We start from the raw sequence: 19,118 nt of genomic DNA on the forward strand, positions 1-19,118 counted from the left end.
GTGGGTGACAAACAATATAATAGCCAACACTCAACTTGAGTCTATTGAAATTAGAAGTTTTATGTGACGTGCCGGATGGTTCACACCTGTGCATAAGAACATTACGAGAGGTTATGGATTATATATACAGCCAATTCTCCTTATGCCACTTGTGTCTGGTGCATTCAGTGGTGCCCATCCTTTTCAACAGATTAGTAGCTCACAAAGTTGCCCTGATCAGGATGTCTGGGTTCTCGTTAAATCTATGCTGACTGCAGAATGAGTCTTATCCAGCTTTTAATGGTATGTTTCCCACCAATTCACTGAGCACCCAGATTGACGCATCTCTCACATTTGTTCTCAACAACAAAATTACCTTAGCATACTTCTTCCTGCTCAGAACCCTCTGGAACATCCTTCTGTAACTCCCTACTTAGGGAAAGAGCCAACCAAAGTCCTATAGAAGTGGAGTTACGCATATTAATGGCCAATGTAAGTATCTATAGGTAAGTAAAGCTTTACTCTTGGAATGTACATAGAGGAGGAATTACGAATAGTATATTTACACCTTCCTATACATATTCACAATGAAGTGTTAGAAGATATCCTGCACTCAATATTGTTGAAGATTGATATTTTGGCACTCAATTGAGTGGCATGAAGTGTCGCCGATCATACAGTGGACAAATTCTATCACCCGCCTACTTGTTAAATTCTCATGACCGGTTCAGCCACACTGTTCCAGCAGCCCAGTCATTGTCGTGAAAAGGATTCAGTATCTTAAGAAGCCCCCCCCCCCAACCACACTATGAGGGGTGTTCGTAAGAATCCAAGAACGAAAGAATTCATCATTGCTTTTAAGTTGGTGCAGAAAAAGTACAGGCGGGCAGTCTACGCAGAGAAGTTAAGCCGCCAGCACCATTTCTGGGCAATCCTCTTATGTGAGAGCAAGAACGCCAACTCCAAGAACTTCTCGGCCCTGGTGAACAGGCAAATTACCGGATCCAGTAGGCGTGGCCGCGTAACCATCACAGAACCAGAATGGGCATCTTTACTTACCAAGCATTTCTCATCGAGTGGGGACCCGGTCTGTACACTGGACAGTGGCTTCTCTGACCCAGATGCAACCATCATCCCAGCAGGGTCCCAACCCAAGTTCGCTCACCCTCCCTTGTCCCGAACCTTAGGAGCAGGCTGGACCAAGGAATGCTGAAGACAAGCGAAGACGGGGCACCTCTGCATAACAGCTTTCCTCAGGCCCCTTTTAAACAGGATATTCCTTTCTGGGCAGGCAGGCTCAAATCACTTTTTGATTATTGCCTGAAGTGTTCGACTATACCCAAATCATGGCGTGGGGCCATAATACATCCCATTCACAAAGGGAGCTCCAGATTAGACTCGAGCAATTATAGATTAATTGCGCTTTTTGACAACGAAGCCAAATCCGCGAGGGGCTTCTCTTGACAGACTTACAACAGTGGGTAGAATCGAATAAGCTTATTCCGAAAAAGCAAACAGGCTTTACGGCAATCTGGCACACCATCCAACTTGCTAGCAATAGAAACCCTAGTGGATAAAGCAATCTTTCACTCCCTGTTGCATTGCTGTTTTGTGAACATCAAGGCAGCGTTTGACCTTGTTTCTAAGGGGATGCTTTGGTCCAAACTAACAAACTGGTGAATCCCCACAAAGCAGTTTGAGTCCATAGTTCAGCTGCACTCCAACACCTGGATTTGAATCACATTTGGTGATGGTGCCTGTGCTTCAAGATAAATCCACACTACGCGGAGTTTAAGCAGGGGTGCGTGTTAGCCCCCTTCTTTTTAGCTTGTTTATTGCTGATCTGTCTGAATCCCTGACTCTATCAACTGCCATCTGCCAAAGATAGGTGGAGAACAGATCAGTAACTTGTTATTACTCTGCTTCATGAGAGTTGAACTACAGCGCTTGTTAAACCAACTGCAACTCTACACAACCGCCAAAAATCTGATGGTCAATATGGAAAAAACAAGAATAGTATAATTCAGAAGGAAAACGTATCAGAAGGGCTGCTGGTTCTACGATGGAAACAGGATCATGAAAGAAAAATCATACAAGGGGACATGGCTTGCCAGCCAACATGGCGGACGCAAGTCCCTAACGCTCTGACCGACATCCCCTTATTATCCGGCACAATTATCCTCACAAAGTGCCATCCGTGCTGGAAACACGCGGGACCAGGAAGCCAAAGAGCCACTGATGCCAGGAAGCCCCAAAACATGCAGTTTCACACCACGCAACTACAACTGCGGCCGAGGTGAGGAGCGCAGCCTGCACACTGAGTGGCCGCGTGTTGTCAGTCCGCGGCAGAGGGGGGCCGCCCGCACCGGAACAGTGACCTCTGACTGAAGTGGCGAACCGTCGGAGCGGAGGGACGGCTAACTCCCTACCGGAACCCTGGGATCGTGAGTAGCGTGACCGCAGCAAACGCAGCCGTGGAGGCGCGCACATGGCGCTGACCTGCGGTGGCACCATCCGAAATAGACTGCAGTGGTGAGGGCCTTCCAGATCGTCGGACTTCCGGCGGACCGGATCTTCACCGTGGTCTTGCCGGTGGAAAAAGGTGGATGGCTACTGTGGAGAGGACCGTGATCCCTGCAACACAGATCCGGATCGTCGTGCGAGAGCGGAGGCGCACGGCGGTTGCGCACCTGGGAGCGGCGCTGGTGGCACCCTGCCCCTGGGGCTCCTGGTGAGCGATGCACTGCAGAGAAGGCCGCAATGGCCGGATAAACAGGCAGCGGGCCACGGAGAAGGCCGCGGGTTGCTCGCCAGTGGTAATACAGAGTGAGGAGCAGTGACTGCATAGCACTAACCACGGGGGCCCTTTCGCTGGAGTTGTGATGCGTGGTGTGGTGCGGGCCCGCAGCGCCAAGACCCGAGACTCGTAGCTGGATGTGGGTGCATTGGCTTACAACTGGCTGCGGAAACTGACAGCAGTGAACGTCCTCCCAACTGGGGAGCGGCCCAGTGAGCGCGCATCGTCGAAGCTGGGCGTGGGGGATCTGCTGTCGCTGCGCCGGCGGAACAACAGAGGAATGGTGCTGGGGGTGGCCTGCTCTGAGAGCAACAGCATGAGAGGAGGTGCGTCCTGAGGTCTGCATGGAAATTAGCGCAGAGGTGACCCTTAAGGCGTAGGCGGCGCAGATTCTGAAAGAACAAACGTACTGACACAGCGGCTGCTGAGTGCCGTGGGAGAGGGCGTCAGAGGCGCTAGGAGCGGGTGAAATTCGCCTGACCGGAGGCCCCCCCCCCGTGAAGACACCGCGGCCTGTAGAGGCAAGGCACAAACAGCTTACCGCTAAAGGGAGACACCTGCAAAAGGGGTGACGACCCACCACTGAGAGGTGCCGAAACCTATCACCCCGCTTGGTGCCCAAATAGTCCCCACCACAGATGATCCACAGATGCATAGCTGCTGCACCACCGCCTTCATTGTGTAGATCACAGCACACGGCTCAAGCCCCTCAAAACTGCGAACACGCCAGACGGATACTGTATCACACGTAGGGGCTGCAAACCCGACAAGCCCATTAACGCTATAAGCTGACAGCGAATGCCAACTGCGCAAAAACTTGTGATGGGCCGTATGCGCGCTAAGATGCAGCAAGGACCGCTTCGCACGAGCAGTTCAGACACTTCACGCATGAGAGGGGAAGTGGAGACGGAACTGCCAGTCAAAATAAAATCAGTGCTTGTAGTGGTGGAGAGAATCGGTACCGTGCAAGACCAAACCAGAACCTCATTGGAAAGACGGATCGATAAGGTCACATCAGACTTCACCCTGCTCCACGCAGACAACTGTAAACTTGCCGAGAAGGTTACCCTCCACAACCAGACACTCAAGGAACTTCAACCTGTCACCCAAAGCCACACTGCTGCCTTGCAAGACATAATGGATCGCATGCATGCATTGGAAGATAAGGTGGAGGATGTGGAGGGGCGCTCCCGCCGCAGCTTGGTGGATCTCCCAGAGGGAGAAGGAAGCAAGGAATCTGGAACAGTATGTGGAGTGCTGGTTACGAGACATATTACCCCAGGGAATATTAATTATCGCTACAGTTTGCAGTGGAGAGGGCGCATCGAATTACGGCACAGAAGCCCCAGCCGGGCGCCAGACCGCGCCCGTTCCTCTTTAAACTCCTAAACTATAGAGACAGGGATGTAGGTTGCATGAAACCCGAAAACTAGAAAACCTCAAAGTGAGCGGCAGCCAGGTCATGCTGTTCCCAGATTACACAGCACTCGTACAACGTCGCAGAAGCAACTACATGGCAGGGAAGCACCAGCTTAGAGACTTGGAACTGCCCTACTCCCTACTATTCTTCCCCGCCAGACTGAGGGTTATAACGAAGGGAGGCACACGCTTCTTTGACTCCCCCGCGGAGGCGTGGGACTGGATGGAGGAGTCAGGATTATGGACAGGAACGCACCCCTCGGGCCCCGATGTGGACAACCCGGTAAGCAGAAGAGCTCGACGACGGGGGGTACGCGAGGCGCCCAGAAATGCGAAACTGGCGACAGCGGCGCCAAGCCCGGAGAAGATCAGAATGGATCGGCAGGAAGTCCTGGAAGCGGTTGCGACCCTGGGAACCACACAAAACAGAGAGCGTTCGGAAGGCTGCTTCAATGACTCGGCGGCAGCCAGTGGCTCTTCATCTACGACCACAGAAAAATCAGAAGATATGTGCCTGCCGGTGGTAACCCCACAGACTGCTGATGACATTATATGATGGGACACGGTCGCATTGAACTCTACTACAGGCAGCTCACACAAGTAGAGCTTTGTTTAAGATGTTTGTTTATATATCTTAATGCATGCTAAAGATAAGGGGTGACACTGCTGGGTCTGCAGCCAGGCAGGGTGCTTCACACGACAGAAGGGTACCCACTGGGGCTGGGATTAGCTACACCATGCATGCCGCTGCAAAGGCTAGACACATATGTGGCGACACTCAACCATGGCTCACAATGGTCCTGCACATTGAAATGGTTGATTAATAAGATGGCACATCTCCTAACAATGAAGGGAGGGGAAAGTTGTAGCACAGAACCGATTGAGCACACAACCCCACCAGGCAACATACTGGGATAGTTATAATCATATTCTGTTAAAGACGTTTGGACGGATATCTTCGCTGAGTTCGCCCCCGCTGTTATGACGTTTGAAGTTGAGTTAATGTTTTTGTTACAACAGACCAGTACACCACTGCTTGCCCACGACACACACCCACCAGCGCGAAATCGACCCCCGCCACCCTGGACGACTAACTGCTCTAGTAATGGCACAAGCTAATGTACTAACATGGAATATACGCGATATGCACACGCCTGCGCGGCGCTACTCCATATTCGCCTACCTCCAGAGACACTCGGCAAGCATTGTCCAATTGCAGGAAACACACATGACACAGGCAGAGCTCGACAAACTACGCAGGCGCTGGAGAGGGCAGGTGGTGTATGATACTGTGTACTCAGCACAGGTAAGAGGCACTTTAATTTGGGTAAGAGCGGGCACCCCGTTCATTTGTGAGGAGGTGGTAGTAGATCATGAGGGCAGAAACACCCTAGTGCATGGGCGACTCAATGGTCAAACAATACTGCTGGGATCGATATATGCTCCGAATGTAGGCCAACCATCATTTCTAGTGCTGCTAACGCAAGCTCTGACCCCTTACGCTGGGCTTCCTTGGCTGCTGAGAGGGGACTTCAACTCGGTACTTAATGTTAACATGGATAGATCATTTCCCCCTCTTCACAAAACCACTGCGGTGTCCAATGCTTAGGTGCTCACGGACTGGCTATTGCACTGGGCGTTGTTCGATGTGTGGCGGGTCCTTAATCCTACTGAGCGTATCTATTCCTATTATTCCACTGTGCATAACCTACATGTACGTCTTGATAGGATATTGGGTTCCCAATCCCTGCTCCCACTGGTCATGGAATCGGAATACCTAGCGCGAACGCACTCCGATCATAATCCCCTGCGAATCCAACTCAGTTAGGAAGCAGACCATCCTCCCATACCCACATTGCATCTCCAAACAGCTGCGTTGGAAGACCCAGAGTTTCGTTCATCACTGGGGAGAGCCATCCTCAGATATTTCGACCTCAACGAGGGTACAGCAAGCAATGCACTAGTAGAATGGGATGCCTTCAATATAGCGATCAGGGGGCACTGTTTGAGGGCCACATAGAATATATATGTAGGCAGCTTTCACTTTTGCTTGCGAAGTTAGAGTCCCAGCTACTGAAATACGAACGTGAAGGAGAGGGGGAGGGCAGAGACTCAGGCCAACTGGAGGGGCTCCGCGTCCAAAATGCGGAACTCCTGGAGCGACTGCGATGCTACAACTACACAGCTCATACAGCCCGCACGCACGCCTCGGCGGATAGAGCAGGCCGACTGCTTGCCTGGCTACTTAGGTAAGAAAGCAATCACGTCCCAATTTGGGCCATACACACATCAGAGGGAACCCTAGTGTACACACCGCGTGAGATCCACAGAGCTATGACGGACCATTATGCCCAGTTGTACCGATCTAGAGGGCACTGCCCAAGTCATAAACTAGAGAGATTCTTAGGTTCCGTCCAGCTACCCACAGCCTCAGAGGCACATCTGGAGACACTTAACTGCCCTCCCACCTTAGAGGAGATTTGGAATGCGATTGGGTCTATGGCATCAGGGAAAACGCCTGGACCGGACGGCCTGCCCGCCGAGTATTACAAAGCCTACGTGATTCGCTTGTGCAACATCTCCACACACTATATGTTATGGCGCTGGAGGAGCAAGTATTGCCCCCCTCAATACGAGAAGCATACCTGGTGTACCTGCTAAAGCCGGATAGGGACCCCACAGCCCTGGGCTCGTATAGACCCTTAGCCTTACTCAATACCGACTATAAAATACTCTCTAAGGTGTTGGCGAACAGACTGGTGCCAGTAGTCCCTGAACTGGTCCACACTGACCAAAACGGATTTGTACCTGCGCGGAGCACATCGCTGAATCTATGGAGGTTTTTCAGGGTGGCGACAGTTGCCATACAGGAATGGTCCAGAGCGGGATGTCTCATATTAGACCTGGAGAAGGCAGTACTGTTGAGATATGAACTGGGCCTGGGGTCAGATGGTCAACTTACTATACAAAAATCCCATGGTCCGAGTGCGACTGGGGCCGCACATTTCTAATGCCATACCGGTGCGAAGGGGTACTAGGCAGGGGTGCCCCCTATCACCCCTCCTGTTCGCACTGGCAATAGAGCCCCTAGCGGCAGTGATACGTGCAACACTGGGGGATGCGGTACATCAAGTGTCACTTTATGTAGGTGACCTGCTGGTCTATGTGAAAGACATAGAAAACATACCTGATCAACTAGCGCACCTCTTACAAGACTTTTCCGCCATATCAGGGCTTCGAGTGAATGCTGGCAAATCCTGCATCTATGCGTTCAGCGAGGGAGGCCGCGTCCGGGGTACACTCTGAATGGTACGGAGGTGCAATGGAGAGAGTTCACATTCCGCTACTTGGGGATCCAGATCTATTGTCAGCCGAAAGACCTGTTTGATGGAAACCTGGGGAGGTCCTTAACAGCATGGATAATGGAGGCGACGTGACGATGCACCCGTTACTTAGTGGATCCAATTATTATACCTTATGCATGCCTTTTCATTCGCATGCACCTCGGATATATGTTCTCACAACAACCGCTTTGACTTCTTCTTATTACCACCTCGATAGGCCATCCGTTCACTTACCACATAAACGCTTTATTCGCGTCCGTTCTTGACTCCTGTACCCCACGCATGCCTACACATCCGCATGCACTCCTGGAACCACACTTGCATCCCTTGTGCGAATTCACCATGTTCAACAGACCACGAGCGGACCGCCTGAAATCTCTTTATTTTTCCTTTATTTTCCTTTTCTACATCCACCCCCTTTTTGTTTCCCCGCAGGCAATTTCGTTCACAATCAGGCATGTACACATCAAAGTCCTGATGATTATCCTAGTACTCCTCTAAAAGGATCGAAACATCGTCGACCCCCTCTAAAATAGCATGCACGTTATTCCATTGTGTTGAAAAAGTGCACTAGCTGTTTTGTAAAAAGCTTATACCACTGGATAATCTAAAAAGCTTCAAATTCTGTCTTGCCTGAAATGCCTTGTTTGTTTTGTTAATGTCATTGTTCTATTTGGACACAGGACTGTGTCCCACATGTATTTTGTTATATGTATGAAAATTTAAAATTGGAATAATTAAATCGGTTGTCCGGCTGGACTTCCAGAATATAGTATCGATTCAGAACTATATTTATCTAATCACTATCCCAACTATTTGAGGATCACTGTTGTTTGTACTTAACAGTTAAGGAGGGAGGCACCTCGGGACACGCAAAGTTTTCTGCACTTTCCTGTTCGTCTGGAGTTTTACAGTGGCCCCAACCGTTTGACGAACAGTAGACTTCGAGGAGTTTTGGTACATTCACCAGCACGAGTATATGCTTGGTTCAGTGTGAAAGCAACATTTTCTCTGCCTTGTTGGTAGCATTTGTTTATTTTTATCAGCACACGGAAAAGATTCCCCTGTTGTCGAATACTGCGAGATGGATTCTCTCATTCGAAGACCTGTTAGCAACCACCGAAATTAGTGGGTTCCCCACTATGTGTGAATAACTCCTGCGTTAGGTAAACTCGTTAGGCTGCACCATTTTAGACGAATTGCAGTTATTATTTGGTTTTGCACTAGTACTTTACTGCGGACCCAGTTGTCTCCTTGTCAACTGTCACCTTTTTAACCAGCGATGGTCTTTTTGTCTGCAATGCATTTTCACCATCAAGATTCTTTTTTTTATAACAATTTATATTGAATTTGCTCAGATTGCACATAATGACACTCAGCCATTACACCAACAGTAGCCATAGTAGTTAACCACGATACAGGCCAAACAGATATTATAGCATCATCATCTGGCGGAAAGATAGTGGTGTAAGTACAATGGAGTGCAGATTCAAGCCAACTATCCCAGCCACTTCCCCCACACACAACAATGTTTCTAGAGACAACCCCTGGCATCATGGTTGTTTTAGCACATCAGGCAGTTTATTTCAATTTGCTGCATCGCTCTGATATTGCTGCTACTTGGTTTTTGCACCAGCACTGGTCTTATTTTCGCATAACTGACACAGAACCACAAGGGTCGAGATAAGCAGGACTTTCTTATGCTTGTCCTTTGTTCACTTAGGCCCAGTCCTCAATCAGTTGTGTGTTTCATAATTTAGTGTTCATAATGACAACGTAATCCCATGTGTCTAGGTCTTGAATCTATTAGTATGTGTTTTTACTTGTAAATTATTGTAATTGTTTTTATTATATTAATATAATCAAAATAAATAATACTACTAATACTCGTGGCATGCAACATAGGACTAACAATTCAGGAAAACAACTCCAAGGTTCAAAACATTTACAATTGGACATCCTTGGATGAGCACACATACTGACAATGTATTAAATCCAAGTCACCTCTCTCATATGTTGGATATTCTGGCATTCATCTCCAATATTCTGTTGCATTCCCTCAAATTCGGCTTTTCCAGTGGGGACCTCCATCGCTGACTGTACCAAGGTGGTACATTAAAAAGCAACAAAGACAAACAAAACATATTTAAACACATTATTAAAAAATGTTATGGTGATAAAGTTGTACTTAAATCTGCTATTTTTTTTCATTATTCACAAGTGTTTGGGACTCTTGCTGTTCTTCAGGGCAGCACTTAGACAACTGAAAAGGACATGTTGATATTTTCTTTCCATTTGGTCATTCTTATGTCAAATCCACCCACGAAATTCACTCTACCCTAGAGACAATAGAACGTACATTACAAATCCAGCACCAAGGCCTCAAATATGAGTTGCATGGCACTTGTGGGGTGCCAACTCTGCACATGTAATTACATTAACCACCCACTAACGCCCTAATAGTACCGCGTACTTATGAGTCAAACCCCTAAGTATGGGGAATAACTATTGGGGACAAAGAATTACCATGCGGGAATTTTGCACAGTCTGCCACATTCGGAGGAGTTTAAAGCACGCATGTACCACCTGCAAAAGTTAATAACGACGGAAATTGTGGTGCAATATCATCAATGGAACACAGGGATTCACTATTTGGAAAGAAAGTAAAAACATTCCACTAAATCAACAAAGAGGTACAATGTAAAAAGTATTAAAAGAATCACAAAAATGAATCACACCTAACCACAATGACTACATACAGAATGGTGTCAAACGCCTCCCAGACCACATACTGGATGAAGAGTGAGTCTCTGTCAAAGGGTATATTAAGGACATGTACCCTCACCTTGGGCCACAAAAACGTGCTGTAGAGCCACCTATGCCTGCAAAGAAAGGCAACAACTAACAGCTGTTAAAACAAGCATTGGCATAGCCAATAGGTCTCGCTTTTGGGACCTTATAAGTATTTAGTTATGCAGCACAATATCTTTGGTGCAACAACATCAACTGTTGCATGGTTAAACACTTATAAGGTCCCAAAAGTGAGACCTATTGGCTATGCCAATGCTTGTTTGAAAAGAGGAAAGGGTGAAAAATCTTCTCAAGCAAGTTCATGAAGTGTGACTGCTTCCTGTGCCCGTGATGCAATGTTTCTCATATATTTTACATGTTTTGCAATGGATACTGTAATTTTGGGTCAGTACGTTCCCAGAAAATGGTCATTGAACAATTAGCACTACTTTTAACTTTGGCTCCCTTTAACAAATGTGTATGACATTTGACAGCCCCTGATTCTCTCAAGTTTGTTTCTTAATTTCCCATTTCATGCAGTTTGGTCAAAGTAGGAAAGAGGTGAGATATATTGGGAAATCCTAATGTAGAATTACCCATGTTAAGCCACAGAGGAGGTTTTGTTGCCCACTACAGCAACAACTGCTGAATAGAATTGAGCCACACTTGGTGTTAAGTTAGTCTCACTCAAACTAGGTAATGTTTTGGTCTGGTTTACAGCACAGTAGTAGCCATACCTTGTATGGGGAACTGAAAAACAGGTTTAGTCTATCTTGGGTTCCAGTGAGCCCTTCACATCTGACAGCCGCCATTATCGCTGCTAGCGAGGTCTCCTTGGCCCCATCTTCCTCCGTAATTCTGGTGAGCTTCGGGATGGCGTAGTTAACCATCTTGTTAGATTGTGAGGGCCCGCGCCCTTTTGGTTTTACCAACATCTCTCCAACTACTGCTGAGTTATACAAAAACCGCTTCATAGGGCTAGGCTTATGGTCTGTCAATCACCAATACAAGGCTTACAGCCAAGAACAGGGCAATGTGGGGGCACGTGCTAGTTAGCCCCCTCCACGGGCCCGCCGCTGCTGGATGCCCTCCACCTGGGGCCCGAATTATAGCCCATCACTTGTTCTTGAAGCTGCCATCTCTGGGTCAGACCTCAAGTCGCCTCACTTTGTCTTCGCTGGTAGCATTTGTCTGTCTCATGTAAAGAGTATTTTCACAGGGCCTCACTACATACTGCCCAAGCCGTTGATTCAAGCAAGAGTGGGGTTGGCTAGAGGGCATGTGTGGCGCTGCTCGTCCCGCAGTTTACTCCGTGATCCGGTTGATATTAAGTTGGTGATGGCGCTGATCTGAACCAGCTGGGTCGGTGCTCTCACTGCTGAGGGCGGATCGGTCGTCTGGCCGCAGCTGCACCTAGCCGCAGTTCCAATCTGAGCGCTGCACAGTCTCCTGGACCACACCGCCTTAGTTCTGGCTGAAGGACCCTTCTGTCGCAGGGGTTAGGCCATTACTCACGTCTGAACCGGGCCCCGTAGAGTTCTCCTCTTCATGCCGATCCTCGCAGTGGCCCCATGTCTATTCCCGCAATGCCACCGGTGCCACACTCTGTTCCTCGGGTAGGGACGGGAGAGGAAAGAGAGCCTCCGGATCACTTCATCAGGCTAGACATTGATCTTTCCTCGTCGGGACTCGATCTTCGTTTCAGGCCTCGTTGGTGCACTCTAGGGCTTTTATGGCAGTTCCGTCCTCTGCCAGCTCACTATCCAGCTCCTGCCTGGCCGGTTTATGAACCGGTAGATTTCTGTCCTGTGGCTGGCTCCGCTCACAGTGTCACTCGGTCCCCTGGCGGTCTGCACCGGTCAAGCCTGCAGGCGGCCGAGCTCCGCAGCTCCAATACTACGGGACTTGCTGCGACTGGCGGCAATCAGTGTCTCTGATCGTACTGGGGTCCCACGGCTCTGACGAAGCGGGGCAAGGGGGTGCTCCCACACCTCCGACCAACATCTTAACAAGCGCTCGCCATTACGTTTTCACCTTTTTCTGCCGTCCCACTTGGACGGCCTCGCCTGCTAAAAGGTTTATCTTTATGGGGCCATGTGTTTGGCCCCATAAAGATAAGAAACCTTTTACTTCAGAAGGAAAGCAAGCAGGCGAGGCCGTCCAAGTGGGATGGCAGAAAAAGCAGAGCGAAAACGTCACCAACAGCTCTTTGCCAATGGCTGGCCGCTGTTCAGCATAAACGGTGGCGCCGGCCAACGGGAAAAAGGGGCGGGGCTTAAAGCCCTTTACTGAAAAATCCAAAAAACATTAAATCTCGCCAGTGAGACTGCGCATGTGTGCAGCCTACGCTAGCGAGACCTAAAAACATAGGTTGGTCACGTCCATGAAAACTGCAGAAGCCAACTCAGTTTCTCTTTGAAAACGTTTGGTCTCCACTGGGTTAATACTTCAGAAGTAGGTCTATAATTTGCTAGCCATTGTGCCACATCTTACAATGACTTGGAGTGGTTGTTGCCTTAATTGTGGTAGCAGATCTTTTTACAAAGGTATCCAACAATCTGCCGTCATTGAGGAACAGTGCATGGGATTGCCAGAATGTCTTAATATCTTTTGAGGGAATCTGGGTGATCAATGAGGCACACAGGGAAAGAATCTGGACTTCTTCTCAAATCTAAGTATTTCTGCAGAAGAGGCAGCAGAGCTCTTAAAAAGCATTCCCTTTCCTCACAAATGTTCAGGCTAGGGACTGATTACCAAATGTCTAAGCTGCTCTTTAAAACCATAAGATGCATTACTTTCTTTGCATGTCCTGGAGAAGTTGAAGCACCCGGAAGCGTTTTCTAAGATCATGTGAACAGCAGCCAATATTATCTAGCTGGCATTTCTAGGGTTTCAGCCATCTTCCCTATTCTTCCCAAGTATGTGTAGCAGGTTGTACTTCTAGCTCAGGATGAGTGACACGTGTGAGGCAGAAGCTGTCCATTTCTGTCTGACATAGATATTGATCAGGAGGTAGAACTTTTGCATAAAAGTTAGCCATGGTCTATTGGGAGACAGAAGAGGAAATCATACTAATCCTGCGTCATGATTGGTTCTACGAGAATGTACCACAGAGGATAGTAAGGATACAACTCCTGATAATACTGAGAACCATAATGATCTACTTTGACTCCTTTTGCACAATGGCTCTAATTACTTCTTCTTTGTTGTCTTCTAGAAAGTAATGAACCTCATGCTGATGGAAGATTGGAAGGTATGCCAGGACCCAAAGCACAGAGAATTGAAGGATTAATGTTCGAGACAAAAACTCTCTGATCCAGCCGCACAAGTCCCTCTGTTAGCCCTTCTGGGCGCATAACCGAATAAAGGATGAAAGCTAGGGAATCTTTGAGTGCAAGTTTCATGATACTTTTTCTCCCTTCCTTCCTCCACAAGATCATCGAGAGTAACCAAGGGATCCCTTACACTTCTTTCAGTTTTCTTGTCATCCTTCCTACAAGAGATGCACTGCGACACAAGGCCAGCAGACCACTTTTTGTTTCCCATTTACGAATGAAGGGGACGTTATGGGGGCAGACAAATCCAAGTATAATGGACCCTAAATGAAAGGGACTCCTGCCCAGGGCATGTACTGCCACTCCAGTAAATTCAGGGGCAAATTTAGCAAACAGTGGGAGGGACTCGCTAATGAGGATGGGAAGAAATGCTTTCTTGAGGAGGATACTTTTGATCTAGAACAGTTGAGCAACTTTAGAAAGAAACTGAAGGATTCTAAAAATAAGATAGATGCTGAGCGAAAGCCTGCATTTCTTAATTGGTATAAGAAAGTGAGCAAATGCAAGCATGAATTTCAAGTCTGTGGCATAAAACAAACCAGAGAGAAATAGGAATACCCATTAAGCCATCTAAGGGAAAGAGTTAGGGCTTGTGCACCTATTGTCATGTCTCCTCCCTCCCCAGATCACTGAACCACAAAAGAAAGAGTGACACCCCCAGAGAGAAGGATTTACAGGATGTTTTCTCCATGCTGCCTGAGGATGCCAGCAGTGAGCCATTGGATTCTTCTTTTAAAAGTGGCAGCTCTAACGAGACCACCAGAAGATGGAGCTCAAAGAGGTAACACACAAGCAAGGGCTAGGATGGGAGCAACAGTCAGCAGAGGTCTTTAAGCAGGCTTATGAGTGGCGAGATGAAACGCAGACTACCCTTCTGTGAAGTGGTCTAGACCAAGGGTGCCTTAACTCCCTGCTGGGCCTAGGGATCACCATGAACGCAGCCTCACTATTACAAGAAACAGTTTAAACCTCAGATCAGCTGGCTAGGAACTGGATACAGAGAGAGAAGGCAAGGCCTTCCATCACTCTGGCAACACAGACAAAGAAGATCCCTTTTTAGGTCCAGCCTAGCGCAGTGCACATGCGCTGCTCTAGGAGAGGGCCTCTTGGAATCACTCCACACTTTCAGAAAACTCGTGCGTATGGCTTTAGATTTTCCACACATTGTATTGGCCTTTGCGTGTGGATTTGAAAAATGAAAGCACGCAATTGGCCAAAGGCGGGTGCATGTCCCGCCTTTTCTCTAAACGTTCCCTCCCATGGCCTTTGGGTCTCAGTAGCGAGCAGCAGCACGCAGTGTGCCAGCTGCATTCCTGGATCATATTACTAATTAACACAGAGCGGTTGCTTTCACTTTCGCGGCCGCGCTTGTTAACCATGCTGCCTCAAAGGCTTATTACATTTCAAAGGCAATTGTGGTTGCCTGATTTCGTGACCTTACTTATCCGCCTGTTATAAGGACTATGAAATGGGAAAGGTACGATTTGTAACAAGTCTGGCATGATGAAACTGGGACGAGCGATACGCATATTCTACACAACTTTGTGCAGCAAACTCAACCCGCTGTGCAAATGTACAAGTACTTACACCATCTCGTACGATGTCACACCACAGACTGTCTGTGCCAGTGCCACGTCTCCGTCGACCCAGCTAGGGGTCTATTATGTGGCATCATGGCACGTCTGCTCTTCTAATTTAAGGAAAAACTTTCCACGCAAGCGCGCCTTCCAAGCTTTTATCGAGCATCTCGTGCGCCGACAGTACAATTTTAAATACATTAGCCCCCCCGCCTGCGCATATTAATATATAAAAATAGCTAGAGACACTTTTTAATCACCCCACGTCCTGCTTGATGGAGTGCCGGCTGCATGTGGCAGTCAGCGCGCCTAAGCAGCTCATGTGTGGATCACACAGCGTCGCTGCGTCCATGTCTCACCTCTTCACGACAGCCTCGTCTGAACCCACTTATAACCTACCATTTCACCTCACACTGAGTCCGATACAAGCTCTGACTGCCCTTCATGCTCTAACTATTCAAATCGGGAGGTGTGTTGTACAGCCGCAGAGCGCACGTGCTCGGCAAAAGACCTTCTAGTTTTTTCCGATTTCCAGCTCCAGTACGTCATTTGTAGCTGGCATCTCCATGGTTTACTATCTCGTGCCATACCCCCACCCCCTCACAACACTGAGCCCGCCCCCACCACCACTCCTTGTGTGTAAGGATTGGGGGGGAACGCGAACCGAGCTGAGGTGGGGCGCCGATACTACAGTGCTGCAGTGGCACAACCCATTTCGGGGGCCCTCAACGGTGGATGCAGGGGCGGCCGGAGAGCCGTTACTATCGCAGCCCCAGCATCACGCCCACACTGACACCAACTGGGCTGGGCAACCGCCACATAGAGAACTTGGTGGAAGACCGGAATGTGCTTTTCTTGTGATGTGTCTGATGCTTATATGTTTTCTTCACTAGCAATGTTTTGACTGCTGAACCAATATCTCTAGCTCTTTGATTGTCCTGCAGGCAATTCTGCAATATTACTATGTTATCCACTATCTAAACTGCCAATAAAATAACTTAAAAAGGTAACTAGGAAAATGCATTACAATCACAGAAATTACATTATCAGATAAAGGGTAGAAGAAAAATCAACAAAACCAAGAAAGTTTTTTTAAAAACAAGGTTTAAACTCTTTTCTGAAGGCAAGGAGTGTAGGACTAAGTCTAATCGAGGGGAAAAGAGGTTGGCCAGTCAAAAATGCTAGATTGGCCATATGTAATTTCTTGGCAAATGGGACATCAAAGTGAGCAAGAGACCTACTACTATTGGTGGGCATCCCAACAGTGATCTGGAGGTATACTGCCAAATATAAGGGTTGTTGCAAGGTAAGGGCCTTATATGTAAGGCAAGTAAGCTCAACCTCTACACCGCAGCTGGTTCAAAGAAAAGAATAGGGATAATCTACTCGTATTCCTAAGTGCACTTGATCAGTCTTGTGGCTGAATGTAAAAGGGCACATTTAGGGACCCTGATTGTGAGAGAATTGTCCCCACAAATATCAGCTGGCACCAGGGATTGTCATATATATTGTCACCATCCATGAAAACTTGCGCAGGGAGGAATGATTTCACATGTAGTGGAAGAGACAGTAGAAAGCGGGCAGTCTGTTGTTTTTATAGGTATATGCTCACAATAGAAAGTTTTAAATCAAGAAGAAACTCGAGACACCTGTCAGAATCCACAACCAGAAATGTGGTACCATTTGAAGCATTTATTTTATCTGGCAGACAACTGAATAAAGTCTGGTTTATGAGGAATGTATTTGAAAATTCATTGTGCAATCCAGGTTTTGATTGCCTAAAAGCAACTTCAGGTAAAATATATCAACTCTGGTGAGACGTAGTAGAGTTGGGTGCCATCAGCATACTGATGAATAGACAACCCAAACCTGGCCACTGTATGCACTAGAGTTTTGACTGAAAAATAGTGGAGAAAGGATGGATCCCTGGGGCACTTCACATTTCATTTGGGAGGATCAGATACAGCCTAAAAGGAATGATCTAACTAATCCAAGATAATCCTAATTCCCCTAAAGTTCATCCAGGACAACAAAAAGGGATAGTAATGTTGAATGGTCAACTGGATCAAAAGCCTCCGAGAGATGTACAGTGCAGGTTTATGTGCTCTTCTGAGAAGGCAAATTGGATTTTAATGAAGAAGTAATATTCAGCATAGAAATGAATTTGGGTAATGCATCTTTATTGACTTTAGGTCTGGTAACGTAAACTTCATAACTCCTTTTTTGTGCCTTTACTGATGAAGAAGAAAGCGTAAACTTGTTACTGTATCATTCCCTGATGTGAGGCATTCCTAGACGTAGTAACTCGGAGTCAGAAAGCAAGCCTTTTTGTGTCCTTCAAGGATTTGTGTAAAATGTTTGGCAAATCATGCAGTCATTCAGCACACGATTAGGGTGTAGACCAGAGGCCTTCAAACTCGGGTGCAGACCCCCTGGGAGGGGTGGGGCCTTAATATTGGGGCGGGGGAGAAGAGTTGGTGCCAGTCTCTGGTCAAGAAACTCATCATGCTGATAACAATTATGTTATTTTATTGAAAATTTGTAGAGCGCACGTTCACCAAACAGGTCGCTTGGCGCTGGGTTATTCTTTGGAGTCACTGATTCAGAAAAGTCCATGTCTAGCTGTAGGCTTGAGTAAAAAGTCAAGTCTTCAGCTTTCTCCTCACGCGCATATAGTCTGTTTCTAGTCTCAATGATGAGGGCAGAGAATTGGGGTCCCTAAGTTGAGAACCGCGACCCTCCTGTCCGTTTGCGTCTGAATCTGGGAACCACCAATAGATTCCTATGCATAGATCTTAGGGTGCGCTGTGGAGAGTATCTATGAATTCTTGAAGATATATACTTAGGACCAGTACCATGTATAGCTTTGAACAGTATAAATCCTGTTTTGTACATTGAAAGCTGCTCCACTGGAAGCCAGTGGAGCACCTTCAGCAGCGTTTTTACATGGCATCGTCTGCCTTGTTGATAGTTCATTCTGGCTGCTTGATTTTGTATCAGCTGCAGACGGTGTTTCTGGTTACACTGGAGGCAAAGATAAATTGCGTTTGCATAATCAATTTTTGATAAGATCAATGATGATTTGAATGCTGGCCTCTCTGCTGAAAAACCTTCTAATTTTCCGCAGTTTCCGAATTTGGAAAAAACAGGCAGAGGTGACCGAACCAATCTGCAAGTTCATGGAGAGGTCAGAGTCGATTGGACTGCCTAGGCTTTTAATCGAGTTCTTAGGAGTCAGTGCAGGGCCTTGCGCCGAAGGCCAGTAGGCGGGGGTCCAGTGCAATAATAAGAATGACGATTTCAGTTTTTTCGGAGTTTAATTTTAATTGATTTTTGTTCATCCAATTGCTGATGAACAGCATGGTCGTCCTGAGAAACTCCTTGGAGATTGTGAAATCATCGATGGAGAAGATCAACTCCATATTGTCAGCATAGTTGTATAACTTCACTCCCATCTGATGAAGCGTGAATATGAGGGGGCGAATATATGCATTGAAGAGGTGCGGAGACAAAGAGAAGCCCGGCGGTGCTCCGCAATTCATGTTGACGATGCCAGATTTGTAGGGCGAAAGCCACACTGATGGCTTCCAGTCCTCTAAAAAGGATTTAAACCAGTTTAGGGCAGCACCTGAGACCTGCTGCAGCAGTACGTTCCATCAGGATGTCATGATTGACAGTATTGAAGGCTGTAGACAGGTCTAGGAGAATAAAGGCATGAGTGCAGTCCACATCAGCCTTTCCTTTTAGGTCATCTATGACAGATAAAATAATAGATTCAGTGGAGTGGGATGAGCGAAAGCCTGTCTGGTGGGAATCTAAGAAACTGGTGCCTTCTATGAAATGGGAGAAGGGATATAGGCCTATAATTGTCCAGCCT

General features: G+C 47.5%; 1 protein-coding gene across 6 annotated transcripts in view; it reads right to left on the reverse strand.

Annotated features, from left to right (window-relative positions):
- Positions 1-19,118, reverse strand: part of MEIKIN (meiotic kinetochore factor) — a 446,824-nt gene that overhangs the window by 26,596 nt on the left and 401,110 nt on the right. For all 6 annotated transcript variants that reach the window (XM_085614472.1, XM_085614470.1, XM_085614469.1 and 3 more), the window contains one exon: positions 9,544-9,636. In XM_085614472.1, the coding sequence (XP_085470598.1) occupies positions 9,544-9,636 (93 nt within the window). The remainder of the gene's footprint in view (positions 1-9,543; positions 9,637-19,118) is intronic.

The sequence above is a fragment of the Triturus cristatus genome, chromosome 7 (genome assembly GCF_964204655.1).
Source record: "Triturus cristatus chromosome 7, aTriCri1.1, whole genome shotgun sequence".
NCBI classification, from domain to species: Eukaryota; Metazoa; Chordata; class Amphibia; order Caudata; family Salamandridae; genus Triturus; species Triturus cristatus.